The sequence below is a fragment of the Chelon labrosus genome (genome assembly GCF_963514085.1).
Source record: "Chelon labrosus genome assembly, chromosome: 19".
Taxonomy (NCBI): domain Eukaryota; kingdom Metazoa; phylum Chordata; class Actinopteri; order Mugiliformes; family Mugilidae; genus Chelon; species Chelon labrosus.
Window position 1 is genome coordinate 18,292,275 of NC_140352.1, and position 27,932 is coordinate 18,320,206.

The following is a 27,932-nucleotide window of genomic DNA, read 5'->3' on the forward strand; positions in this document are numbered from 1 at the left end:
CTTATAATATCAACCCCAGTGGATTCTACCTTTTCCCTCAATTTCCGTTAGTCCCACAATGTTCTAAAACACCTTATTATATATAATAATAAAACTATGATGGTAGATTCATGGTCCCCAGAGGATGAATCTAGTGAATTTAGGATTATTGTCTGAGTTTTTTTCCACTTATCCAGAGAAAATCTACCAGATGTATTGGTATAATACATTTAAAAAGACATTCATTGTCCCAAGATGATACATCCTAATATCATGCGTACTACTGGATCAATTGCTATGAAATCCAGAAAGTTTGGTTTATGACCAAATATCAGTAAAAGTGAGATTAATTCATTCATTTTCCATAGCCGCTTGTCCTCTAGATGGTCTGGAGAGTATCCCAGCTGCCACTGGGCGAGAGGCTGGGTACACCCTGGACAGGGCTTACACAAAGAACTCTGTCCACAATCACTCATTAACCTAACGAACATGTCTTTGGAGTGTTGGAGGAAGCCCAAGTGCCCAGAAAGGCCCCTGCTGACAGGGGTTCGAAATCCAGAACCTTCTTGCTTTGAGGCGTCGGTGCTAAGCAGCGATACGTCTAATCTAAAAATATCCCTTACTCTCTCACATATATCATGCACACTTAACCGTTACTGACCGCGTACCCTTGGTTGATGATCGTTTCATATATTCAAACATTTTTTTGTGATTTGAATCATCTTGGTGCAGTTTTTTTTGGATTGTTGATGCATCTGAGTGTAAGCGATATTGTAGCGTGTTACTGCAGCACACATGGCCCTTTGCTGGCCTCTAGCCTAATGCGTAGGGTAAACCTTGCCTTTGTCCAGCAGTTTTCTTTGTATGTTCACAGGTAAGAACCTCTTGACATCAGAACGACAGATACAAAGAAGAGATTCACGATGACTGTTGGAGACTACCAGCTGCGGCTGAGACTTACAATCCAAACTGTGTTTCCTTTCTCGCGTGGCTCAGAGAGGAAGAGAAACATTACAGGTAAGCATGTAGAGGCAGTGGCTGTGTGTGGATTGTATAGAGGCAAACAGAGATATAACCTTTGTTTATGAGTGCAGGCGGGCCGGCTGACAGTGTGTATAAGTCAAGCGAGGCCAGCCCACTTGGAGATCTAGTGGCGCGCATTAATCAAGCACCGGGGGGGTGGGGGGAAACGCCTCAGCACACCTCTGCAGGACTTTCTAACCAGAGGGAGGGAATGACCACAAGGTTATTGTACTCCATGAGGCAAGAGGCGCGCTCTTGATTCGACACCGCTGCGCCGAAACGCCGCTCCATAAATGTCTACTAACTGTGAACCGCAAGGATGATGGCGATAGACTTTTTAACGGCAGGGAATGGTTCATCTGGAGTCATTTCACAGCATGAGTTATTACCGCAATAATATCCAAGAGTGCGTCCTTCAGGGTGATTATAGCTGTGACAGTGATGCAGTAGATGGGAGTCGCAGATGGGGATTACTAGCTATTACTGCTGTTTTACAACTGGGTCTAAAAAATAAAAACAACAACTCGGGAAGAAAACTAATTGAGAGTTTTGCTTTATGGTAATTTTGAGCACAGTTGAAACTCATTTCTGAAATTCATTGGCTTCTTTACAGTGTAAAGAAAGACTGCAGGAGGGGGGAAAAAAGAGCGAATACGGCTTCTGTGTTAAAAAATTATTTACAAGGCAAGAGGCAATACTTTTGTTGGGAAAGGCGTAGTACCTTTAAAAAAAGGGGAGGAATACGCATACACAGCTGGCACGGGAATTACATATTTGCATTCCAGCTGTCATAGCTTAACACAGCATCAGTATACAAGGCTGATACAAAGACAAATGTCAAGTAAAATGGCTTTCGAAGTAGGAACACCCAGACTCAAGCGGCGGGTAAAACAAAAATGAAAGAGCATCTGTTATTCATAGGACAACAATAATCCTCATTTAGCTGGGATTCAGTTCTAAAAAATAACACAGTGGAGAAGACACGGCTATTTCAGAGGAAAGATTCAAAATAGAAAAACCGGAAGCTTTTGTTGCAAGTGAAAGACGACGCAGATGCAATCGAAGCGAACGACACAGGAATTTCCCGACTCTTAAATAAAAAAACTCCAGTAAGCGTGGCTCATTATGACACTTATACAAATATCTGCTCTGCCTCCGTGTCACAATAAAGACAGGGTGATCACACACAGATTCCCTGACATTTTTGTTACAAAAATAAATATAAGTTGAAGAAGAAACTGTGTTTTTGTTAAAAAGAACAACTATAAAGTCCAAATGCTGCTATTGAACATGCTGTCACAGTGTGACCATCCGGGCTTTTGTTTCCACTTTCCAAATTATTTCAGTGTATTTTGGTCGAGAAAGAAAAAGTCCATCATCGGGCTTCAGTTACAGTGAAGGGCGAAACACATGTAACAACCCATGTCTGTGTCTGTCAGATAGAGGTAAACAAAAACATGTTTGCCCTGCATCACGTCGTCCTTTCTCCCCTCTGGTTTCTCAGAGCCAGGGGTGCCAGGCAGGATCCATGCGACACAGATTGTCCAGGCTGTTTGCCGCAGCCACCAGGGTGTTGACCTTACTCTCCCCTCCCTCGAACTGAGCCAGGTTATGGAGGCGGGTCATGATGGCTGTGACCGCCTTCTGGACCAGCGAGACCAACTGCTGGGAGTCCATGTTCTCTGGCTGGCCGGCCGGGGACAGGGGAATGGACGTGTCCTCCTGGGTCTTCTTGTGCCACGCAATAATCTCATCGCGAAGGACTGCCTTCAGGATGCCATCCACCTATTGGAGAGAGGACATGATGAATTGAGTTTTGAGAAATAATGCAGTAAAAACAACAGGTTCAAAGAAACAATCACTGGTTATGTGTAAATGGACAATACTTATTCAACCTGATTGAAATCGTTCTCATCAAAGAAATTTGTTTTATAATAAATAAGATCATTAAATATGCCGTAAATATAACTGAGGTTACATGTGTAACCCCGGTTCTCTGAGTGGCATGGTTGTCACCCAATGAGAGACACGAAACAAAAGCTCAACATGCTCAACATGCTCAACCAGAAACACGTCACACCACTTGATGTCTACGTGACGTGGTTATTTACTTCCTTAATACAATTTTTTTTTTTTTTTTTATTATTCATTACCAGTTTGAATATTTCAGCACTGTCTTTTCAAAACTTTCAAACACATCTTGTGATCTTCTCCGGTGGATGGAGATTTTGGCATTTTTAATTCATAATTTTTTTTTGGGCCTTTTGTGCATAGAGGGGATATATATTTTTATATTTTTTTAATTTTAATATTAATAGGATGTCTTCTCAGGTGACCTATAATGGTGTATTAAACTTTTCAAGGCACTGTAGTATAATCATATTGCTGCTAGCTGTCTTATTATGAGTCATGTAGCTACTTTAATAATCATAAAGTCGATCAATTACGTGTCAAACTGACGCTGTTAATATGTAGAGCATGCTTGTCTCCTCAGTTAAGTTTCTAAGCCGATTGTCTGTCGTGGGAATGAAAGCAATGAAATGTGATAAAACCCAGGTTTATAAAAAGTCACTGCCAATCTCAAACATATACATAAAACAAAGCTGTTAACTCCAATTTAGGGCGCGTCAATCATCCTCGGGGAAATTTCTCCGTGTTGTTAGCAGCTCATTATGGTGGCGCAGAACTGAAATACATAACCATCTAAACCATGGAGCGGCCGCAACTCTGGCAATCATCACCTAACTAGGTACGCACCGTTCCCTTACCTAAAGTGTTTATAGGTTTTCGGGTAGCCCTGGATGTTTATATGGTTCATGGCTTCACTATATTTGAGCGGATGATTGTTGTGTTTTATTGTGTTCCCTAGTAACATCGGTTTTCTTTGACCACAATAGGCACTGGCCTCTGGCATCTGGCCCTAACTAGTTCACATCTCTGAGTGTTTTGTTTATTTGCATCTTGCGTGTCCTCCACATCAGTCAGACTCTAAGTATGAGCCAGACCTATACATAGACACCACACGCCTGTCATTACTGCCCTGGTGTACATATATTACACAACTTTCTGACAGCTCCTTTTTTTTCCCCCCTCTGCATTGTTTTTAGTTGAGCCTCAGGGAACGTCCTCTGTGTTGATCTAAGTTTAGGCGCTAAACAGTATCGGGTGAACTTGGCAGTAGCTCAGATTTGACAACAAACCACTCCTCGTGACTGACTGAATAAAGTGTATCCTCACTGACACTGGCAGTGTCACTTAAATCAAATATTTCAATAACTGATTCTCTGGTCCGGCCACATGCTGTATTCAACCCCTTTATTCACATGGAAAGTAATATGTAGTCTTAGTGTGATTGAAGGGAGCGGACAAGCTTTCCATACCTTAAAGTTTGGCTGTGCGAAGCATCGTGCTACGGCAATCATGGAGGCGGTGAGCGGGCCGGAGACGCCGATGGTGGTCAGGAACTCGGAGATGTTCGGCGTGAGGCGAAACGGAACAGGGCGATTAGCGTCCAGGTCGCCCGTGGCGTCGTTGATGTCGAAGCGGAAATAAGAGACGTTCAGCTTGCCTGTATCCTAAAGACAGTGAACAGAGCAACCTTATGTCGGCATTCTTACAAAACAGTGAGGACATTTATAATAAAACACTGTTAATAAGAACCTGCTGATTAACATGAATCGTGGTCTGCAAACATTCCTGTCTGCAGTTTCCTCCACAGTCCTTTGAATACGTAAGCAACGCAGCAAAACAACTCTTCTTCGACATAGCTCACGCCAACAAAATGGTTGCCATTATTGATCTTTGTGTCCCAGACACAGTAACATGTCAAACTACCTGCAGCACAGCATCTATAATCCTCTATCAACTCCCACTACCCTCTCCTACCCTACTGACTTAAATATATACAGCCATGTTTTCATCTTTTAAGCCCGCATTTATGTGCGAGAGGGCCGCTACACGAGCAGCCATTCCAGAGAAGATAAGCTCCCTCGTATGAAAAAGTGAGCAGCTATGACAGCTTTATAGCAGGGCATTTCATTCCAGCTCGCGCTCGCTCGCTCGCTCTCCTCCTCTGTCTCGCCTCTTTCCTCCCTCCTCCTCCTCCTTTCTCCTCACCCCCCCCTCTCACCTACTGTCATTTGCTCCTCCAGGCCCCGGCTGAGGGCCTAAAGGCAGTGGGCTGAGACACCAGCAACCCCCAGGAGGCTCTGATAAGCCAGCAGACAGTTGGCTGTGGAGGCAGCACTCAGAATGTTAAATCACCAGACTAGTGGCCAGCGATGGCTTCATTTGAAGGCTGGTGTGAATGGAATGACGCAATATTAATGTGTCACCTGTAGTAACTCGGGGCTGTGGGAAATGACAGATACTGGGTACTGTCAAACACAAAAAGAGTGATATAATCCTATAAGGAAATTAAACACATTCTCAAGAGATAATGCCACGTCTTATGAAGACGGGTGTTGAGAGAATTGGCTCCGACACCGCTCCGACTTTTATTGGTATTTTGGTGCCGTGTCGTACATTGGAGGGAAAGAGAGGCGCATACAGGTAGGAGATTTATTTAAGTGAAGCAGCACAAAGCAAGGTGGGAAATGTATCAGTGTGTATGCTCCACTGAAAGCAACTGGGTCTGATTCTGTCATTTTACTGGCAAAAGTAAAGAAAATATGAAAAGGATGGTTAATACTCTGGTTAATAAACTGGCTTCAATATTAGTGTTTATTGTGTTTTAAGCAAAAATGTTAGTAAAGAACTGATCTATAAATTACTAGCAGACCAGTGTCATGATGCAGTGAGACCCGCTGGGTTTATCTTTATTAATTAAATGACACCAAGCTGCTATGAACTGCCACAATCAATACCACACACATCCAACCAGTCAGTTTAAGACTCAGTACACAGATGTGTGTGTGTGTGTGTGTGTGTGTGTGTGTGTGTGTGTGTGTGTGTGTGTGTGTGTGGGAGATGTGCAATAAAATCATCAACATTTATTTCTACAGTCATTGTACAAGTTAAATAAAACAACCCTTTTAACAACTGGCTGCTACTTTCTAGCACATTGAGTCGCTCTGCACAATCCAAACAATAATATAATTTAGAGGAGAAACCTCTTGTCATTTATTGAGCTGTTGATGCCATGTGCCACTATGACTGGCTGTGAAACCAGCGATGTGACTGACCAACACTGGAGTGTCGGTGGAGACACCCTACAGCTTACTGCTCTGCACCTGTCATTGTAAAGTTAAAACTGGGCCCTATAACTGAATTGGGCCCTGATGAACGTCTCAAACTTTTTTTTTTTCCCTGTTGATGCCTCACATCATTGCTGAGCTCTGTAAGGGCTAACGTGGAGGAACATAAGGTGTCTCTTTAGGCAGGGTGAGGCACTGTGTTGTGGCTGTGATGTCCTGTCCTTGCACTCTCTCTCTGTTTGTGTGTGTGTTTGTATGTGCGTACACTCTCCGCACCGTAATCCTCCTGTGTCTAATGGGATCTGTGGAGTGGAACAGGCAGAGAGGGGGCTTAATACCAGCGCTTAGCTGCCCGGAGGAACGCCTGTCAGCAAAGGCCGATTAGGATCAGAGGGGAGGGGTGGCCGACTGACACAATCATCTTTAATAATGACTTTGAGAAAGCTGTCTGCAGACCCTTAGCAGCAGACAGATGTGTGTGAACCGAGAGACAGACGCGCATACACACAAACACGGGCTCTTCAAATTGAAACGTCTTTGATAGCTGAGCAGAGGGACTGAATATAACGCTCTGTCAAAACACCCTTTGCATTGACAGCGGCTGGCTGACTGATAGGCCTAGCGTGAATGTCATGGGGGAGAATGGTAATTCATACAGCCTGATATGGAGAGGGGAATGGTGATCTCTTAATGCATCTACGAGTGTGTATATCTATTGAATTAGCCGCCGTCAAATGGATTCTCCTTGCCCTTGACAGGAAGTTCAACACATATCCATTTGTGCGAGTATCCTACCTGTGCAATCTGCAGCATTTCAGGGTTGAGTCTGTTGAGGTGAAGCATGAACTCAGCCAGGCCGATTAGGGCCAGCTGGATGGTGAACATCTTACGGAAGGTCCAGTAATCGGTGGCATTAGGGAACGTGTGGAGAGCCCACTCCTTCAGCATGCTGCGAGGAACCATGTTGCCCTGAACCTCTTTCAAGATGTCCCTCAGAACCTGGTAGTAAGAGGGAGCAGAGTTTAGGTTGTGGTCTAGTTAATACTGGGTCATCACGGGTTACTCAGCTTGTACTTGAGTAAAAATATTGATCCTCTTTTTGGAACTGAACTGTGTGGGTGGATTTTCCTTTTATTCAGAAGGCCAAAAGCTGACAGCAGTTCATTTTATAGTCATCTAAAATATCATCAATAAATGTCAGGAATCAAAAAGCAAAGGCTCTCAACAAAACAATCTTAAAACTTGAAATCCATCATATATTAAGGAGAGATAGTCTGCTTAATCTAAGAACACTCCAAAAAGAGCATTTGTAGAACAAAATGTACTGCAGCCATAAAAACAGTCTGCTTAATTTAATTTAGCAGACTGACTGTCTGGCCTTTGTTTTCTTTGTGACTGGCCTTGAAGCAAACCTAGTGAGCTGATCGGGTGCGGGAAGGATTTGTGCTGATGTTTTTTTAATAAAGAGGAGCAGACTTATTATTCCAGAACAGTTAATAGTCTGCAAAATCAAAATCAAAACTGGCAAACTCGAGTCCCCCGTGGTTGAATATTAATGCAGGAACGTTTGACCAGGCAGTTGTATTACATGCTGTCTGCAAAAGTTTTAGAATTGTGTCCGTACCTGGTGGCTGGCCTGTGTACCTCTGGCCTGCACAGTGGCCAGACGATCGTAATATCGGGAGATAGGGTTGTCATGCTCGATGCCCTTCTTGGCACAACGCTGCTTGTAGATTTCCACCAGGGACAGAGACGAAGGATTGTCCTCTACTAGGCGCATCTGGGGCGACACTGCCACCACTCGGGGCACTGGAGAGATGGACGGAGGGAGGGAGAAGAAGGTGGGAAAGAGGCAAGGGCCGAGCAAGGAAATTAAAATCGAGTTAAGACAGAGAGGCGGATAGTAGCGGGAGAGCAACCACATCAGTGATACAGAAACTCTAAACATTTGGCTGCACTTGCTAGCAAATAAACTCTGTTTTACCACAGTGAAAACCACAGAGCTAAACCTACAACTAAAATACTCCAGAGTTGGTAAAGAGCTGCACTGAAGGCGTGCCAGTGATCAACACCAAGCAGGGTCAAAGGAGGTAAACGGCTGCCCATGAGCTGCACGCATAAAGCAGTCTAAACACAAATCAAATCAATACTTTGGTGTAACCAAATGGGTTGGAAGAAACTGTTGAATTTCCCCTCAAACAAAACATCAAGAAACAAACCACGAAAGGAGAGGAGATGGTGCTTGAAAACAAACTGAAAATGTTTTGGTGTTATCACAGTTCACGGCTGGTTGGATATGTGATGAAAAGATGTTTTTCTTTTAACATGGCCCTGAGAGATTCATCCCTAGTCACTACAGACTTTTGAAACTCAAACAAAGACAGGCTCGTCCTTGGTCATACCAGTGAAGAAGAGGTGCCTCTTGGTGGTCTCCTTTCTCTTCTCCAGACAGGGGTTGAGGAGGCGGAGAAGCTGCAGGACCCTCTCCTCTCGACGTGACTCGGTCAGGCAGGCATCGTTCATCACCAGGTAGGGGTAGATCTTGCCATTGTGGCCACGGATATAGAGGCGCCGTGCAGCAGTGTTGTGTTTCTGAACAATTTCCACTCTGGGCATGAACCTAGTGAGGGGTTAGCAGAGAAACAGAAAGAAGGTAGTAAACAATGTGAAGCAAAAATGGATGGAAACGTATATAGGCAACTCTAATATCCACCATGTGTTGAAGAGATCTTTACCTGGCAATCTTGATGTAGTAATGCGTCGGTTTGGGCATTAGGAATTCACCCGGGATCTCCACTTCGGCTGTTTGCGCAGAGAAGTTGCTCAGGAAACGACACTTCTCCTCAATGAGGAAGAACTTAGGGAGCTGTTTGGTTTTGGCCTCCAGGATCTTGATCCACTTCTTCAGCTTGGAGATCAGATTGTGTAGCTTCATGGAGCCTGGCACGCTGAAGTCAAAGTCTGTGAGGAATGGAGAGAAGAAGTAGTCGTCACAGCACTGACATCTTCATTTATTAATGTTTTTAAGTGTCTGACAGGCTTGGTGTTTTTCTTCACTGCGGCAAAAAAGGGGGAAAAAAAACATAGTATGAACTGTGCTTTCAGTGGTTGCCCCCAAACTCTGGAACAGCCTACCCTTTTATACCAAAGCTGCCCAGAGTTTGGAGCATTTTAAATCATTGTTGAAGACCCACTTCTTCTTTCTGGCCTTCAGTCCAAGCTAAGCAGGATATCTTGGATTTTATTTTGCTACCGGTTTTAATTACAGTTTTACTAACCCTAACCCTTTTATTGGTTATTTCAATTCACATTTATTTGTTTCATATTTAACAGGGATTGTCGATTTATTTATATTGTTCTGCTTGCACAGCACTTCGGTTCAACTGAGGCTGCTTTTAAATGTGCTTCAGAAATAAACTTTGACTTGACTTGTGCTTGAAACACTTGCCTTTTAAATAACATGGATTTTGGTATTGGATCAATTATTCTCAATGAGTAAACCTGTGCGACATTAAGAGTAAAATTGTGAAAACAAGCGACCAATCAGATAAAGGCCTTAAAAGTGATCAGATAAAATCCTCAGGCTAGCTGGGAGTCTGGAGGGGGGAGTCGGTGTGTTACACTCCATCCCTAATCAACTAACCTCAAAATGCCCTTCAGCTAGACACTAATCCTCCAACTTCATTTGGACGTGCTCTCAGCCACCAACGCAGCAACACCGAAAGACTGTAGAGGTCATCTCCTTCATGTGTTTGTGTAACCTTTAACTGGGCCTGCTACGTATATATTAGTAAATAACATGCTTCATAAAATACTAAAAGTGGAGGACCCTAATCAAAAATTAAGTCAGCTATAACTAAGAAAATAAAATGTATGGAAATTAAGTTTGAAGGCTTACTGAGGATTAGATGACATTTAAATGTAAATGCTGACACAGAATCCTGTTAGAATAAGTACAGTGAGATCTGGGTATTTACTTTACAAATATTTGTTCTGCCTCACGGCTGTAAGGGTTTCCTCAGTTCATCCCAACTTTTTGCCAAATAAGAAGAAATTCAATGTAAAGGAGTTCCTGAGATATTGATTACATAAACAATAATGGGATGGATGAGAGACCTGGACTGTTGACGGTGAAAAACTAACCAGTTTCCTCAATTCCTCAAGCCATGTGAATGTTTTTTTAAGAAAATGAAAGACTTTCCGTCAAGGGGTTCCTGAGATATCGCAGTCACTAGAATGGGACAGCCAAACTGAGGTGCATATGTAAGGACAACCCCAAAACATAAATCCTCCAGCCACCACTGTTGCCAGCATGAAGGCGTAGAAACCTTTTTCTCACAGCAATGGCTTTCAGCATGGCACAAAATTACATCTGGAAAATTCCCATTATAAATATTGTGTTGCATAGCTGTCCACTCCACTCCAGCAGTGTGGTGCAGTGCCTTGCTTAAGGGAACTTCACAGATCAGTTATTCATGGCAGGCTGACAGCACGAGGAGGCCTGTTTGCTCTATCGACTTAAAACTCCCAGGCGGAGGCCGGGAGCTGATTAAATTAGAGCTATAAAAATGAGAGTCTTAAAGTATTAAATTCCTGTTTCAAGTCACAACTCATATTGCACATAACATATTGTGATGAGCTGCAGTAATAACAACGGAAGGAGGGGAAGTGAGCCAAGCAGGTTTTCCATTTTAGACTAAAGCCCCGAGGACATTTCTGTAACATGAATGCGCGCACACACACAACCACCTCTCCTATTTCAGTACACCCTGTTGTGCCGCCTGTTATAATGAATCCATGAAACTGCAAGGCCTTGCCATTTCAAACCTGTTCAATCTCTCCCAGAGTGAGACCTCCTAATACTTTAAATAAGCCCTTTAAAACAGCCAATGTTCTTTTCGGAGTGGCCCTATTTCGCTATCCGTCCGCCTGCAATTCACCTGCCTCCGCGGCAGAGGTAAAATTGAAACAGTCCTGAGAAATTGCAGCCCGACAACAATTCACCCCCATAAAAGTGTATAATGCTTACAAATAGAAAAAGCGAGACATGCTGCACTCTTTTCGAAGCAAGGAAGCAATATCATTTATCAGCAATATCAGTAATATCATTCCGTCCTTATCGGATATAAAACAATTTATCTGTTTAAATCTGAAGGAAGCTGCACATAAGACACTGGCTTTCTGTGTGTTTCACAACCTATAAATGTACCTGCATTTAGGCATTGTCAAACATGCACAATACAGTCATTTTTAGAAACAAATGGTAACCGATATTCTGCTTTTCCTTGGACCACATATGCATGTAATTGCTTCAATGCAGTAATTAGCTTAATGTTTCAAATCACAAAATGTCAAATCACTAAAACCAATAAAAATATTAGAACTTTCCTCACGTCTGCCAGATAAATGCTCTCCACATACAGCACAGGATGGACAGACCGCGGCTACCTCAGTTTCCATATGTCGACACACATCCCTTAATGTGTGCCAACCCTAAAGCTGTACACTGTTGCTGAGAGAAACCACGGGAGTGCTTTGTAACGAGTGTAATATAGCCACAGAGACCGGAGGAGTTATTTTCAGTCCCCCTGAACTTATCTTTGACCCGTGCTCGGGGGGGGAAAGGATGCTGAGAAAAAGAGTGCAGTGTGGAAAGTAGCCAGACTGCTCTCTGACCTGTGTGCAGAAAGCAGAGCTAGTACACTGCCCTACCTGGCCTGCATGACAGACACAGCAGAGGATCTGCACTGCTGCACCAAATTATGGTTTCATACTCAGGAGGTGGGCCCCCCCTGTATATAGAACCATCATTCCCTCATGTGTTGCCCTGGACCTGACTCTGTGTGGGACTGTATGTGTGTGTGTTTTCTGTGGTGGAGTCTATTCGACTTCATTATGGCTGATTGGTGAACTGAAGTAGAAAGTGTTTCAGAGGTCACCACGGCCGCATGGGCAGGGTTAGAGTGGTAGCTGCATTAAAAGTTTACATTTAAAGCTCCTTATTGAAGACTACATAGGTGCCAAGCCAAACTGCTGTACAGAATTATGCAGAGTTACATTCAACTCTGCTAAATGTAATTTTAGCATGACAAATGATTATTCAATAGTGACAGAAGCAAAAGGCCAGGAAACGTGTCCATTTTTTCATGAAAAGCTCTTCTGACAAAAGTCTCTGGAACAGATCCACTGCTAAAACAGTAACTCATGCAAATAGCATTCTCCGTAATTGGATTTGAATGCCTCCCTGCTGCCAAATGTTATATGTGCACACATAAACCCATATTTTCCGGCCCACAAACCCTGTGAAAGCAAGTGAGCCACTAACGTGGTGCGGGGAATGGGAGCTTGGCTGCTCTGCAGCTCTGTAAACCCTGTTTGTTCCGCTCTGGAAGGCTTGTGTGGTTTCAGTCTCTGCCGGCCCTGCTCCTGCGTCACCGTGGGGACATCTGTGTAGTGATGGTCGGCAGGCACCCTGCGAGGCAGAAGTCCTGGTGACGCCTGGCTGCGCGAGCACAGCTGGCATTGCAACATCTGGTAAAATTCATCAGCAAATCGCTCACCCTCTCACTCAGTTTTGTTTGTGTTGTTCAGTCTATGTGCAGTTCCCGAGCTTCTGCGTGCCAATACCATCACACCTGTCACAGTCTTATTGTTTTCTATTTGCACATTTCCTCTCTTACATTTCTTTTGCTCCTCTCTGCAATTTTCTATGCTCATTAGTTCTGCCTCACACTTATTACCAGTTTGCTTTTCATTCACTCTGTCTCCTCGTCTTCCGCAATCTCAGGGCCAAACACAGAGGAGAAGGGAGAGGAGGACAAAAAAGGGAGGGGTTGCGCGGAAATGCAACAACAACAACGACGACGACAACAAAGACGCTGAGATGTATAGCGCAAATGTAACTGAGGCCACATGTATGTGCAGTTAGTCCCCAGAAGTTAAAGTCAGCAAAAAAAAGGTTTATTTGAACACTGAAAGCTGGGGAAGCTGCAGACAGTCCTTGCTTAAACCGGGTCCAGTGAACTGTGGTTCAACTCCCTTATGTAATGTAGGAAAACAGACACGTGGCTTCCAAAAACAGGGGAATGATTGTTTTGAGAAAAATGTCTCAGAGGGGGCTTTGGCTAAACTAAAACTGCACCTGTCCCGTTAATTCCACAGCTTGCACATAAATCTGAACATGTAGGCAACGATGACTGGAGGCTTCAACACTGCGTTACAAGCACGCACATGAAAAACACAGAGTTTTTGCTTTTAAGGAGGCAAATCCAAAAGGGAGGATAGATCAGAGGACTGTCTCTCGTGTGTCTTCGAACACCCGATTGTTGATGTCAACATACAACACCTCAGAGGATAGATTTCAGGATTTAAAGGTAGACAGTTTAAAGATAAAAGCTACATACTGCCAACAATTCACAGTCAATGGGCCGTTTCAAGTACTAAATGATATCAGTCAGTAGTGTGTAATATCTAGTAAAACATGAGCACGCATATCAATAATAAAAATCTCCCCTGGACAAATTCAGTAGACTTTGTTTTCCGCACTGTTGTATTATCCAACGGCAATGACTTTAGTGAACCCACACAAAGGGTTATTTATATTGGTAATTCGTTGCCGGCGAAGGATTTTCTCTGTAATGAGAACAAAATAACTACTTCATTATCGTTGCAGACCAATATGCAGCAGGAAAAGCGTATTAAGAGTTTTATCTCCATTCCACAGTAGCTGAAGCAGACTCTCGAATTCATCTATCTGTTCCAGCATTTTGTGAGCGGTATTCAACTGTGGTACAGAAAGCAACCAGTAAACAATGCTTATGCAGTGCTTGTACCTATATCACAATAGGTACAAGGTATAATGACACAGCACTTAACTGGTGGCTGATGGTACCTTCCTTGTCTTACTGGGGGTACATACATTTGCAATTCAGTGTAATATCCTAGAAACCCAGTGTCGTTTGGGTGGAAATGATATATATGATATATAAATCCTGCACTGAGAAACCATTTCACCCTGACACAAAAATGTGCAGAGAAAGAAAGAAATTTCAAGTGAGTTTAAGTAGTGTGTCTTGAAGAGAAAAATCTGAACTTTACAACTAAATATCATAACTTTATTCAGTAAAACTTATAAAAACCCTTTCAATGCTGCACTGGCTTAGATTAGAAATGCTGCAGACGTGTGAATAATCAAAACCAGTGTGGGCGTTTGCTCAGACAATTCAATAAACAAACAGACACGCGTACAAATGCCTATTTCTGACCAGGATGGTCACCAGCTCCAATCCCTCCCTAAAATCCAATCATCCTGTCGGAAACCTTAATTACTGTGTAGAACACCGGTGCCCCAGCTGCTCCAAGCGACAGTGCAGCCGGCTCTGGCGCTGATATGAGTAGGGCGAGTGTCTGTGCAGATATAATGTAACCAGTTCAATATATCGGTACAAAGGCCAGTCTGCCGCCTGACTCATCATTTAAACTGGAACAGACATACAGTAACACAAATGCAGCTTTTGTTTGCTCAGAGGCAGCTGATGTCTCCTGAGGGGCTTTAGTGAGAAGGGCGAGGTGGTGTTTCCGGTTTTGATACCTGGCCAAATGTCGCAGCTTGTCATATTCTCACAAACTGCTTTTGTGGTTGTCTAAAAACATATGCTCCAACAAAGTTGCAACAAAAAATTCAAGTGATACTGAAAGTATCAAGCAACTAAGTTTAAAAAAAAGACAGATTATTAATGTGATATGAAAAGACTGCGTTCCTGTATGGTTCTATGCGCTCAATCGCATTTTTTGTGTTTTTTAAAATGCCAACCAACCTGTCGTGAACTGGCCCTTCATCTTCTGGAAAACAGGGTCCTGGGCTGTGGCCTGCGCCCGGCGGGCAAGCGACTCAGAGGCAGCGCTGGAGAACATGGTGGAAACATTGGAGACGTTCTCCAAGCCAACACCAAAGGTGCTGACCAGCTTCTTGACAAAGTTGAGTGTGTGTGGTGTGATCTTGGCGTCGGAGACTGCACCGCTCTTCTCAAAGGCCACCGAGTAGCATTTAGCCAGGCCCTGTTGGAGCTGCCTTAAGACCTGCAGAGAGAGGAAGAGAAAATAGACAAATACTTGAATTACATTGTTGTTATTCAGAGACGTCCAAACTTTCTTCTCCAACGTGAATCATTTGTCAAGAATCTGTTGAGTATTCCCTCTTTCAAACTTTCCACTTTGTACTTTTCTAGAGGAAAAACAGCAATGTGAAGTCATACAGTGACCAGTGCAAATGAGAGAAGGAAAGGGGTGATGGTGTCAGCATACCTATGCCCCCTCTTGCCCAGTGGAATGAAGCATAGAGCCTGCAGCTGCTGCCGAGCGCCCCAAATCATCACAGGTAATCACACAGATACACACAGCCCTCCCAACAAACTCCTAGCCCTAAATCCCTTACCCCATCCTACACGCTCACTGCACCCATCCATCAGTTGTCTCAGCCTTCCCTCTCCTACGGCCTTTCCCTCACCCGCAGATTAGCTTCTGTGTGTGGATGTCGCGGCTAAAACGGCTAAAACGTTTTGCAGCAGCACCACATTCATTTTGGACGATTGTGTCAGGCCTACCTCCTGGATTGACATCAACACAGCTGGCTAGGTGGAAAAAACATGTATGATCTATTCTCACTATGCTGTACAAACAACATACTAAAAAACTAAACAAAATCTGTCACATCTATTTGATCACACTGCATAACACTCATATACACGAGGTGTCCAACTTGCCTTCATATATCAACATTCTCACCACCAGCTGTATTATTTCCTCACCACGCGAGCCACTAAAAACACACACGTCGCAATAAATCCAGACATACACAAAGGCGGCACCACTGTTCCTCTCACCTCTTCATGCCAGTTCTCTCTGAACCACACCATCTGGTCCACAATGCCCTCCAGGGAGGAGAGGAGGGTGGGGTGTAGCTCCCGCTGCATGTGCATGATGCGGCTGCAGCGCCACATTGGGGCAGTGGCCCGGATAGGGCCCGGGTCGGAGGCCCCTGAGTGAGGCTGGGCCCCGACCGAACTGGGCTGCTGCTGGCCTGATGCATCTGGGAGAGAAAGAGTGGAGATGAAAGGATGAGCGGTGAAAACGGAGGTGTGACAGATGAAAGGAGTCCAAATGGAATTGTGTAAAAAAAATAAATTTGATTCTAATTACAAAGCACGATTGTTTTGGTAGAACAGAAACAACTAACACTGGGTGAAGTTGTTTTTCGCAGAGCATATTCCACATTTAATTGTCTGCACCTGTACATACTTTCAAATGTAATAACTCAGCATGATAGCAGTAAGAAAAAAAGGCGGCTATGTTTACTCACCACTTTTGTAGCGCTCCCTCTGCTCGATCTTGAGAGTCAGGTAAAGGGTACGGATTGGGAAGTAGACAGCCTGGGGGTACACTCGTCCCACCTAGCAGATAAAAGAGGGTCACAGATTACATTTCAAAGACTCCCCTCAGGACTGCAAAGGAGAAAGGGAGAGAGAGAGAGAGAGAGAAAGAAAGAGAGAGGAAGCGGACAGAAGTAGTGAAGGGAAGCAATGGAGAGAAAGAGAGAGTGGCAGAGAGATACCATGAATATGTGTGTGTCAGAGAGCGAGATCATACGGATACAGCCGAAGACCTCTGCTGTAACAGAGGGAGTGTTTGAAGCTTTGAGTCAGGGGAGTTAGCGAAGTTAAAAACACGTCATGGCTGAATTACAAAACCGAATGTGACTGATGATGAAATTGCCTACAAGACTTCAAGAAAAGTCACTGACAGCACTGGAAGGCTTAATGGTTGAAGTCGGGACATAAGAGGTTTCAAGTTTTAAACACACAGCAAATTCACCTCAAACTTGGTGGAGTAGGATTCCTTTGATAAGTTACGCGCCAGGTGAATGCAGGGTCTACCTTCGGTGTAGATATAATTTATACATCTGTCTCAGGTCATAGTTCAATGGAAAGAAACAGAGCATTCAGTCTCTCCAAGCGAGATCAGTTTCTGAAATCAAAATGTCAGCTATAAAGCTGTGCAATGAACTAAAAATCAATATTTGGAAAATTTGCAACCATGCCAGGATATTTGGTTGATATTTTATATCTGTTATATCTGTTATCTGATTGGAAAGAATTGAACAGTTTGGTTACACAGCTTACTTTGAAATGTGACACAATGTGCAGGTCAATCTTTTCTATATCCTCAAGTTTTGAATGAGCAGTAAAAGCCCTGACCAAATACTCAAACACCCAGTTTCTGTGGCAACGATCCCAATTCCACACTTGTGTCACCCACTGACGCTGGAATACAAAGGGGGGCAACCACTGCAACAAATTGCAGACAGTGTAAAGGACTCACCCTTTTGGATGAGAGAGGTGAACTCAGCACTGATAAATTTGTTTGTGTGTCATGCCACTGTGACTGCACAAAGTGAGCGCCTCAAGGTAGAACATGAGCTGTATTATTAAGGTACAACAAGCCTAGTCACAGCGTTTCTATTTTTGAACCTTTAAAATATGAGCTGGATGGAGTTTTGTTTATAATGTGCTGCACAGTCTGACCATTCGTGTTCCTCCCTCCAATTGCAAAGTAAGTGTAGACATGTAAACTGTTACTAAAACAGACTAAAAGTTGTTGTTTTTTTTTTACTTGAAAGGGAAAGATCCCGCAGCACGGTTTTATGTCCATTGGATTTTGGTTGGAGACCAAACCACAAGGTTCTTCTCAGGTCTCAGAGCACGATTTCATAGGCTACAATTACAAAGCTACTTGATCCTTTCTAGACCACGCATACGCCTGCAGGGCAGGAAAGGATACCTCCACATCTCAACAACAAAACTGAGTTCAATATGATTAAAGGTGGGTCGAGGATGGATGCTGTCGGAAGGGGCTGCAGGAATGAGACGGAGGAAGAAAGGGAAGAAGCTTTTCTCACACTTTAGCCTAAGGCTAAATGGATTTTGGAACCTCTAAGCTTTCACTGGTTCAATCCACATTCCTCTGACATCTAACTCAGGTCATCAGAGGGATTCTCAAACTGTACAAATCAATATTATACAAAATCTACATCAGACTGAGAAAAAACTTGCCCATGGCTAACTAGAACGTACTGTATTTATCCTTAGACTACCTAGAGTACCAAAAGGGTTACTCGACATCTCAAAGGCTGCTGCTGTTCTAGGTCTAAGGAAGTCTGGACACGATACAAAAGGAGAGAACAAAATTATCAAACTGCACAACATCTAGGAAAACACTTTTCACTTACTCAACGGTGATCTAAGCACACCTCAGCTACCATCAAAAAGCTTTAACTGCTCTTTTGTGGCTACTACACCTCCATTTATGATGCTGCCAGCACAAAAGGATGACTGCAGTCATAAAAAATCTAAATAAGTTAGTCTCACCCTTGTCCTCAGGGGAACCTGTGTACACACCTCTGCACACCTTTACATATAGAGTATTCAACAACAACATTAGGAATGCCTTTTCTATTCCTAATATTTCTCAATTTCAATTTTTATAGAGCACATGTGGCCAGTGTGCAATTTTCAAGATGCTCTTTTATACAGAGTTTAAAATAGAGAAGAGACGAAGATTTAAAATGAAAATTATTCATTGGTAATGAGAAGTGAGGCAAAGTCAGGAGTAAGTGGAAGAGGGAGTTCTAAGAGGCAGCTAACAGCTGCATTAAAGATGAAAGAGGAAGGAATGCAGAGAGGAAGAGGAGGAACCACAGATCACCACACTAATGGGAAGATAAGAAATGTCATATTTTGGCGAAGCTAAGGTGGGCTGAGGGGAAGAGGGCGCACGGCAGACAAGGAGGAGGCAGCGAGGGAGGGTGTGAAGGGGTGCCGAGATTCTCGGCTAACTTCTGATTCATCTTCCCGTCTGCCCCCAGGCGCTCTTCTCCTCACCTTCATCAATATTTCAACATACGTTTTTTTAAACATCCCGCTGCCGCAGAGAAACTCTAAATAATTCAAGCAATCGAGAGAGATAAAGAATGCCATGCATTAAAATGTGGTTTTCTTTACATAAAAAAGGCAGTAAAGAAACGGGTGTCAACCTTTTACCCTTCAGTAGTTACAGGACGACGATGAAAGGGCAGATCTCAATGGAGGGGAAGGCTGTACAGTCACACACTGACATCCATTCATATAAATACGGAAGACAAGTACTTTTTTAAGTCAACTGGAAGTAAGAGGTAACAACTCTGAACTACGTGCTATGCACTAATGTCCTTTAGAGAGAAGGAAAAACCTAGTCAGATTAACATATCACATAAAAAATCTGACAAAATAAAACAGCTGTACTCATATTTAACTGGCAACTTGCATTAAGTCATCTTCTTAATGGGCTTAACAATCAACCATATCAAGTCATCACACTCTTGGCCTGTTTTTCAAAGAAAGTACTACATCTATCTTGTACACTACCCACTTGTATTTTAAAACCTTGTCTCTTCTATTTATCCTCCTTCGTACTTGCTCTACTCACATCCTCTATACAATATCCCTGCTCTGCTGCGAGGAAGGCTGTTTGTTATAGCAGACTACTCTTTGAAGATCACCCTCTTCAAATTGTGCGGAAATAATACTCCATTAAGCAAAGCAAATTAGTCCTCGGTTTAATTACTAGCTCTGTTCCCGCAGTGCGGATGCGTCCAATATTAACTTTATAATCATTTCTTGAACAAATAATTTTAAAAACCAATTCACCAGGGACTGGTGAAAGCCAATAAATTGCCATAAAAAGTGACAGTGAAAGAATTTGAATGCTTAATTTGGTAAATAGAAAGCAGGAGAGAGAGCACTTTGGCGTGAATGCAGTTAATTTATCTTGATTAGAAAGACGTGCAGGAGGACTAACGCTGACACACCAGCCAGATGTGCAGTCCCAAATGGATGAAAGAAGCCAAGGAAATATTTGATTGATGGGTGCGGCAGACATCCAGGCATTAAACTGAAGTCGGTGTTGAGATTATTTTACAAAGCTGTGTGATAGATGGATGTTTTTATTAATATTAAGTAAATAGTAGACTAAACACAAGCATTTTGCTTTAAGCGCAAAATTGAATATAGTTCTGGCTGTGGGAGGTTTGTAAAAGCCTCACCTGGCTGATGAGGTTGAGCAGAGGTTTGCCTTCTGACCCAACCAGGCACGTCAGGAGCTGTGGTATCCATGCCAGCCACTGGATGGGCGGGACTCCAATACAATACTTATCCACCGCATCTGCGAGAGTGTTCTTGTCATCAAAGCTGAGCAGCCACAACACCTAGGGATGAAAAAGATGAAAACAAATGTGAGGAGTGAAGGAGGAAGCTGAAGACAGGTGGAGAGGCAAATAAGAACAGAAGGAAGAAACAAACATATTAAAAGTTCACTCCGTTTTTTTTTTTTTTTTTTTGCCAAGAAAGTCACAAAAAAATAGTCTGTACATCTCACAGTAAAGTAAAAACTATGAGACACCATGAAGCACGGGGTAAGGTCTCTGCCATTAATCAGACCGTTGCTGCTTCTCTGGCTCTGTTCACAGCAGGCGGGGGGTGGGAGAGCAAATATGAGTACATCTTGGCAATCCTTACTATGATCAAAGTGGTGCCAGTGCCGAGGTGCTGTCAGCTCCCCTGGTGCGCTTGTGTGTGCGTCTACATTATGATGAAGACATTAACCCCAGCCGAGCCCCCAGGCTCTCTTTAGCAAGCCAATCCGAGTACACAGATTGTTTATAATTACTGATAATGACTGGTCATCTCACTTCATCCATCAGGACTGAGAACTGCCAACCCAGTTTGGCAGCACAATACTTGGAGGTGGGATAATTAGAAAAAAAACACATATAATGTGAATGTCAGGCTGATAATAGCCTTTATTATCACAGATAATGACAGTAATATCTCATGCTAACACTGGACATGGCAAGAGCCTATCTATTATTTATCCAACCTGACACAAAGTAGTATCTGGTTTCTGTGTTAACCTCTAGAGGGGCTGCACTGAATGAGTTGGTGTGTATGTAAGAAGGTGGATGCTTGTTAGCCAAGACTCCATCTAGTTTCCTCCCTCCCACACAGAGCTAACTGGACTGGTAAGTATGGTAGAATTGGTCTGACTGTTAGAGAAAGGTCAGTCCATGTACAGGGTCATGAGATCGGAGTGTCGGGGGAGGCCATTAGTCTGTTAACCTCCAGTGCCAGAGGATGGCCTTCACTTCACCATCGATCTACTGTGGGAACCTATCCACACCGTCTACTGCTAGACTGTAATCGATCAAATTACTTCTCTCTGCTTGCAACTCTGAAAAGGGGTGAAAGAAAGCCTTTCCTCTCATCACCACCAACAATGTATGAGCTAGAGGTTAGGTAACAATGAAGTAAAAAGTGACCCTCAGAAGAAGGGTTGAGTGTGGTTCATAGTTTTAAAGAAACAAAAGTTTAGAAAATAAAATATTTTCACTCTTCAATCATCAAAAGCTGAGGTTAAGAAATAAGTAACCAACATTGTGCTGCCTATTTCAGAATTTGTCCTCACAATTTTCCTTTTACACTCTAACCACTCTCAATCTTGGATCCCTCATTACCTTTGCTAGGTACTTGCGGGACTTGCTCTCGTTTTGGTGGCGGCAGGCGTGGAGGTAGCAGGTAATGGCGGAGACTCCCAGGTGGAGCTGCCTATCTTTGACAAAGATGTTCTCCAGGTAGTCACCCCACATAGCCCAGGCTTTCACCAGGACGTCGTGCATCTGTACGGCTGCTGAGAAGGCCTTGTTGGCCTCCTCTGACCTAGAATAAGAAAGAAGGGAAGATTGTTAAGAGTGAAGGGCGGACTACGTGTAACGCAGAGCGTCAAGGGCAATTGAGCAAAAGGAGGTGGCTGGGGTAGAGGAAGTGGGATTGAGTGGAAGGGAAGTGGGAAGGAAAAAAAAGATACAAAGTAAAGAGGAGCACTGACAAGAGCAGAGGGGCTAAAAGAGTCAAAGAGATGGATGCAACGACTGTGTAGAGAGAGGATGGGGGTGGTGGGGGAACAGAGGAAAAAAGAGAAAGATGGAGTGCACTAGAAACAGATTATGATGATCATATCCTGAATCATGTACTACACATCAATAAGCACCATATTTCATTTGCTGTAATCTTCAAGGCCCTTCTCCTCGGCATTATAGAGTAAGCATTTAAACCAGAATGAATTAACGCTTCCAAGGTTTCGTTCTCTTATAATGTAATGTGAGGTGAAGCCGACGCTGCGATGCCGCACAGATGAATCCATTTAAAACCGGATGACATCTTCCTATTTTATCACAAATGACAGGGCCACAGCAAGGTAAGAACCACAGCTATATTTATCAATATACAGATACAATGACCGCAAAGAGCGTCGCCGGAGCACGGTGAAGGCCGCGGGCTGATAAATTTCAGAATCCTTCAGCGTTTTTATCCTCGCACTGCAATCTAGCAGTCACGCCGATTTAACTGTTAAATAGCAGGCAAAGACAGACAGGTGAAGTCTGGCAGGAAACCCAAGTTTTGACTGCACCGTTAATGCTGACAGGGAAATATATTCTGAATCATCAGCTATTTTCACCGCGCCGAGCAGCTTCTAACCACTCACTGGCACACAGTATGAATAATTTCCACACACCTTTCAACCTTTGATTAATAAATAAGACGCAAGAGGCGAGACACAAGACGCGCTACCCTGCAGTCAAAACAAGGCCTGTCAATGAAAAACTCTTACTGAGCCACAGCTGGTAAATGGGCCTCCATTTTAGGAATGCTTCCAAAACTGCTCTCCCGCTTGCTTATATTAAAATCTCTCCCAAGCCAATCAATTAAAATGTGTTATTATAAAAGGCATTTTGGCATGTGATTAAAAAATGGGAGCTTGATTGCTATGGGAGTCAGAGCCGAGGACCCTCCAGTAATACTTAATGGGGTTTCCTCAGTCACTTTGCGAGTGTTAAAGTACATTAACTGTTTCTACTAGCCAGCTCAACAGGAGCACAGGCACCCAACAGACTGTCAAATCTCTGACACCCGTTTAATTGAATGATCCCAAAATCCTCCGCACATGTGGTTGCACACACACACAATCTCTGAACGCCTAGCCCCCACTCTGCTGGTAATTCTCCCCCAGTGTAGGGGAAACTTAATGATTGCAATAAACCCTGCTGAGGTGGAGGCAAGTTCTGCTGATCCCAGAGATTTCCGCAAATTGCCTTGAGTTAATTATTCGGCTGCATATACATTTAATAAGCCTTCCTCAATTTGTCTTTCACCCCTCAGGATGCCATGTCATGTCAAAGATGATGGGCGGAGAGGGGACTCCGTGGTAAAAAGTGTTGCTCTGGGTATGCATGGCACAGACAAGAGTGCAGACAGCAGATGTATGGTCCACAGGCAAACCCTGCAGCCAAAAATAAATTACTGACACCGTCGCAACCTGATGACACAGATCACTTCTTAGTCATGTCTAATGGGTTATCTAGTAACATAACCTGAAGTATAAAACGCCCACACAGAGTTAAGGGACCACTGACACAGTTTCAGGACAGTGTGGTGATGAATAATGGGAAGAAAGTGATACTAAAAACAAAAAGGTGGGAAAAAAAATCTGATGTAAAAGTTGGTTACAATGTGAAAATACTGGTGGACTTACTTGTTGATTTGAGCCAAGAACATGCCCTTCAGGGCATAAAACTCAGCCGTCATCTCCTTGGTGAAGTACTTCAGGTTGGTTGACTCTATCACCTCTAAACCCTACAAAACAAGAGGTGAGAACAGCGCACAGTTTAACACTTCAAACAAAACTGCAGGAAGATTCTGAAGCAAACTTTCCCCTTACGCTCGAGAGGGAGGAATTGTGAAGAAGATACCATGACATACTGTTTTGGGTAGGGCCATAATCACAGGCGAAAAACAAACAAACTGCTCACTGTTCATTAAGAAGTGGGAAAAGAGGTGTTAAGGGAACTAAACTTCCATTACGGTGAGCCTCTGATTAGGTGTCCCCTATGTGCTGCTGTGACAAACGATGTGTAGCAGGAAAAAGAGACAGAGGGAACCAGAGATGAGATAGAAGAGAGAAAGAGAGAGCGGGAGAGGGGTGTCTACTGGCACTTTTAATGACTTGTGGTGTAGTGAACTGCTTCTATTAATCAGAGCACTCCATGGGCTTAAGAGCAAGCTCCTGAGTTACGCTCTCTTATAAGTCTCATTGCTATTACTTGTCACCTAGAGCCACCCCAAACACTTCTTGCTCTTACTTATTTTCCCACTTGAAGTAACCCTAACGATGCCTCCAACTGCTGCTGCTGACACAAATCAACCCTAGTACTTAAGCCCACTAAGTGCATCAAATGTGTTTATATAGAAGAGGTACAACACAAGGCCGGTGCTTCTAAAAAACATATATATATATACGTTAAGAGGCAACTGACTATTTGATATAAAAATAAAAGAGAGCATCTCACCTGCATGCACTCGTTCTTGCCCATGACACCAGCCAGCTGCAAATAACACTTGACCTGCTGTCTGATCTTCTGGAAGCAGTCGACGATGGGAACTGTAGGGATGGTGTGGATGCGACTCAGAATGTCTAGAGCCACATTCACCAAACCCTGAGGAAACAACAGAGGGACAAGGTTTCATAAGTGCAAATGAAATATTTAAGGAAACTTGAGAAACACAGATGCTCAGCTTTATGTTTACTCATCCACATTTATTTCGAGCTTTTGAGCCTGAACCAGTACCTGTTTGCGACCTATCTTTCCATACTGAATGATGGCAGAAGCCGAGGCATGAACTCCCAACATGGCGTTGTTGTTGTTCGGATCATGCTGCGTGTTCGTCTCGTACGCCGTAACTATGGCTGTGGACAGAGAGCAAACAGTGATGAACACGGCATTTCTCTGAAAGTCGACAAAGCAAAAAATGAGGTGAGCCTAGTGCAGTATGAAAAGTGGGGATCTTCTAGCAATCTGAAAGATCTGCCGTCATAACTCAGAGGAGGGCACTGGGGACACTAAACGTATTGAACAGTAAATGAGCCATGACGATGAATTTCATCAAGAAAATTCCATTTCACTTTAAGTTTGAAGGCTGTCACGTATAAATGAAGTGGATTTTATTGGCATGGTGCTGCAGAACCAACGCTATCATTATTTCAGCGCCTCACACTGCGAGTTGGAGCTCAAGTTGCTTGAGACATCACATTTTGCAGTGGCTGCCCCTCTGAATGGTCTCAAAGTCACTGCAGGAGAGAGCAGAGCACCGAGCAAAGTAAACATGCGAGTGTGTCAGAGTGTGTGTGGGTTATGTCCTGCAGTGTGAGAAAGAGTGCTTTAGTGGGTTGACATTTTGAAATGTACAGGGACCCTGAGGGGTTCTGCACATCTTGGCCTTTTAAAGAAAACCCCTTCCAGGAACTGGTGGATACCAAAGCAGCAATCTGAGAGTGTGTCTCCAATGAACGTCGAATTTAGAGGCAGGACTGTCGGAGCGCATGTCATACCTTGGTAGTGGTGTTGGCGCCACATGAATATGCTGCTCCAGTGGGACAGGTCATCAGAAACAATAGGCAGTCGATTCCTCCAGGTTTTCACCACTGTCTTCATGTCATGGAGGCTGGTGTTGCGGCCCAGGTTGGCTGGCTGAAGGCCCGTATTAATTTGTGCTGCTTCTTGGAGCTCAATGATCTGCTGTGCCGCCTGGGGAGACATCAGATTTAAAAATTAGCGATCGTGTTTTCTGTAACTTACATATAGGATTCATGATTATATTTACCATCAGTAATTGAAAAGTTAAAACTTTTATTGGGCTGGCGACAAAGCCCAACTAAAGCAGAAGACAAACGGCAAGATTCTCATGTTTATAACCACTAATGTTTTGCTGAAAGGTAAGATTGCGTCAAAGACTTGGCCCAGGCACTACAACAGATGAACTTAATCTTGTTAATATTTTGTCTACACATCTAAACAAATGTAAGCTGCTGTCCAGATTTCCTGTTTATAATGCATTATGCACACAGTGTCCATCTGCCGTCCATCAGCTCTTATGAAATCTCCTCCTTCATTTAGGGAGATTTCACAGGCAATTTTAAGTATTCTTTTTTAATTACAGCGAGCAATTAAAAGGAGTAATTTCTGCCTCATTTAGTGTTTCCTCCACTTTTCAGCGTACAAGACAATAAAGCAGAACATATCTAAATATTTAAATAAACGGAATGAAACGAACAAGACTAAGAAAGATAGCTGATACATTGTTAGAACATGGATATGGGGTGTTTGGAGATCAGGGTTTCATTAAGAGGTAGAAAGATGGTACGGGAGACGGGAAACCGGAGATAGACGGAATGAATGAGAACAAGGGTGTTGGCAAGGGGGAGAGAGTGTGAGACTGTTGTGTTAATGGAAAAACACAGTGTGAGCATGGAGAGTAAAAAGACATAAAAGATAATGTAAAACGCAGCAAGTGAAATGGAAAGAAAAAGAGGCCTGTTACTGTATTGACACGATACGCATTGATAAGAAGGAGGCGATGCTGAAACTCTAAGTTTCCACTAAGTTGTTTTCTTAAAACCAAGCGGTAACCTCCAGGCCCGAAAAATGAAGGTGGCGGGGAAGTGCACAGACTGCAGTTCCTCGAATGGCCAGATGAGGCCATCTCCAAAAGCGAGTCAATGCCCATAGACCTCAATGTTAAAGTGACCTTCTTTACAGCCCAAATAAACATGTTTCCTTGCAAAAAGCTCTATAGCCAATATCAACCATTTACTGTACAGACAGTAGTTCATTTTCACATAACTCGCCAGTTTAAATTATATCATGGCTAAAGGTTATGATGCAAAAGAGTGTGGCCACTTTGAGTGAGAAGTGGGAGTACATAGAGGTTGCTAGCTGTCTGCCAAGGCATCACCCTCCAACCTCAGCTCCATTCCTGTATCACCTCTTCGACTATTTAAAATAAATTAAATATGCCAGATGTTAAGAGGAATCAGGCACTGCCAAGATGGTGACTGACTGAATACTTAGTCAAAGAAACGGCATGAAGGAACAAAAACGCATTATTCATGTGTTGGAAATACAGAGCAGCAGTATCTTTGTGTGAGAGTCTTTATGTCTTCTTACATTACTTCAATAGCTAATCTGCTCTCATGCAACCAAAAAAAAAAAACCCAACAAAAAGATGGGAAAGCGTGAAAACGAGGGCTTCTATCTCATTCCGTAAAAAGAAGCCCCATTGATTGGCCCAAAGCAGCTTTGAGAACAGATAATCAATCATGCCATTATAACTACTCATCAGTCAATATTAATGCCAGCCCTCATAATCGATAGCGTGGGTGATAATCCATTGATCGTCAGTCACTGCTGAGAGCTGGGATTTGATGATAACTTGATTCAAATGGTATTTGAACCCCGGCTGTATTTGCAGTCTGGGCTTCGCAGTCTCCGAGGCTCGCGGAGTCGTGAATTTGAGATATAGAGTTTGGAATGGAGATTTACAACAGGTCGCTTGGCTGGGCAGAGGAATAAATAGCTTGTTTTCCCATGGCTGGGGTAAATAATTGGACTGCACATATGCAAGCACACGCAGGCACGCACACAGCCGAAAGAATATGGTCACACAATTCAAATGCCCGTGTTGAAAAGATAAATGTAGTGAATCAGAGCAGCGCTGAAGACTTAACCCCTCCCCCTCCCTCGCAAAACAAAATAAA

General features: G+C 43.4%; 1 protein-coding gene across 3 annotated transcripts in view; it reads right to left on the reverse strand.

The window, feature by feature from the left end:
• Positions 1-1,660: 1,660 nt before the first annotated feature.
• Positions 1,661-27,932, reverse strand: part of trrap (transformation/transcription domain-associated protein) — a 75,356-nt gene continuing 49,084 nt past the window's right edge. For all 3 annotated transcript variants that reach the window (XM_084568058.1, XM_084568056.1, XM_084568057.1), the window contains 15 exons: positions 25,728-25,923; positions 24,967-25,085; positions 24,688-24,834; positions 23,874-23,974; positions 21,799-22,000; positions 20,332-20,493; positions 16,555-16,645; positions 16,079-16,284; positions 15,014-15,275; positions 8,933-9,158; positions 8,600-8,817; positions 7,822-8,006; positions 6,993-7,196; positions 4,383-4,577; positions 1,661-2,787 (listed from right to left, as the gene is read on the reverse strand). In XM_084568058.1, coding sequence (XP_084424184.1) covers positions 2,503-2,787; positions 4,383-4,577; positions 6,993-7,196; positions 7,822-8,006; positions 8,600-8,817; positions 8,933-9,158; positions 15,014-15,275; positions 16,079-16,284; positions 16,555-16,645; positions 20,332-20,493; positions 21,799-22,000; positions 23,874-23,974; positions 24,688-24,834; positions 24,967-25,085; positions 25,728-25,923 — 2,799 coding nt within the window. In that variant the 3' untranslated portion in view covers positions 1,661-2,502. The remainder of the gene's footprint in view (positions 2,788-4,382; positions 4,578-6,992; positions 7,197-7,821; positions 8,007-8,599; positions 8,818-8,932; positions 9,159-15,013; positions 15,276-16,078; positions 16,285-16,554; positions 16,646-20,331; positions 20,494-21,798; positions 22,001-23,873; positions 23,975-24,687; positions 24,835-24,966; positions 25,086-25,727; positions 25,924-27,932) is intronic.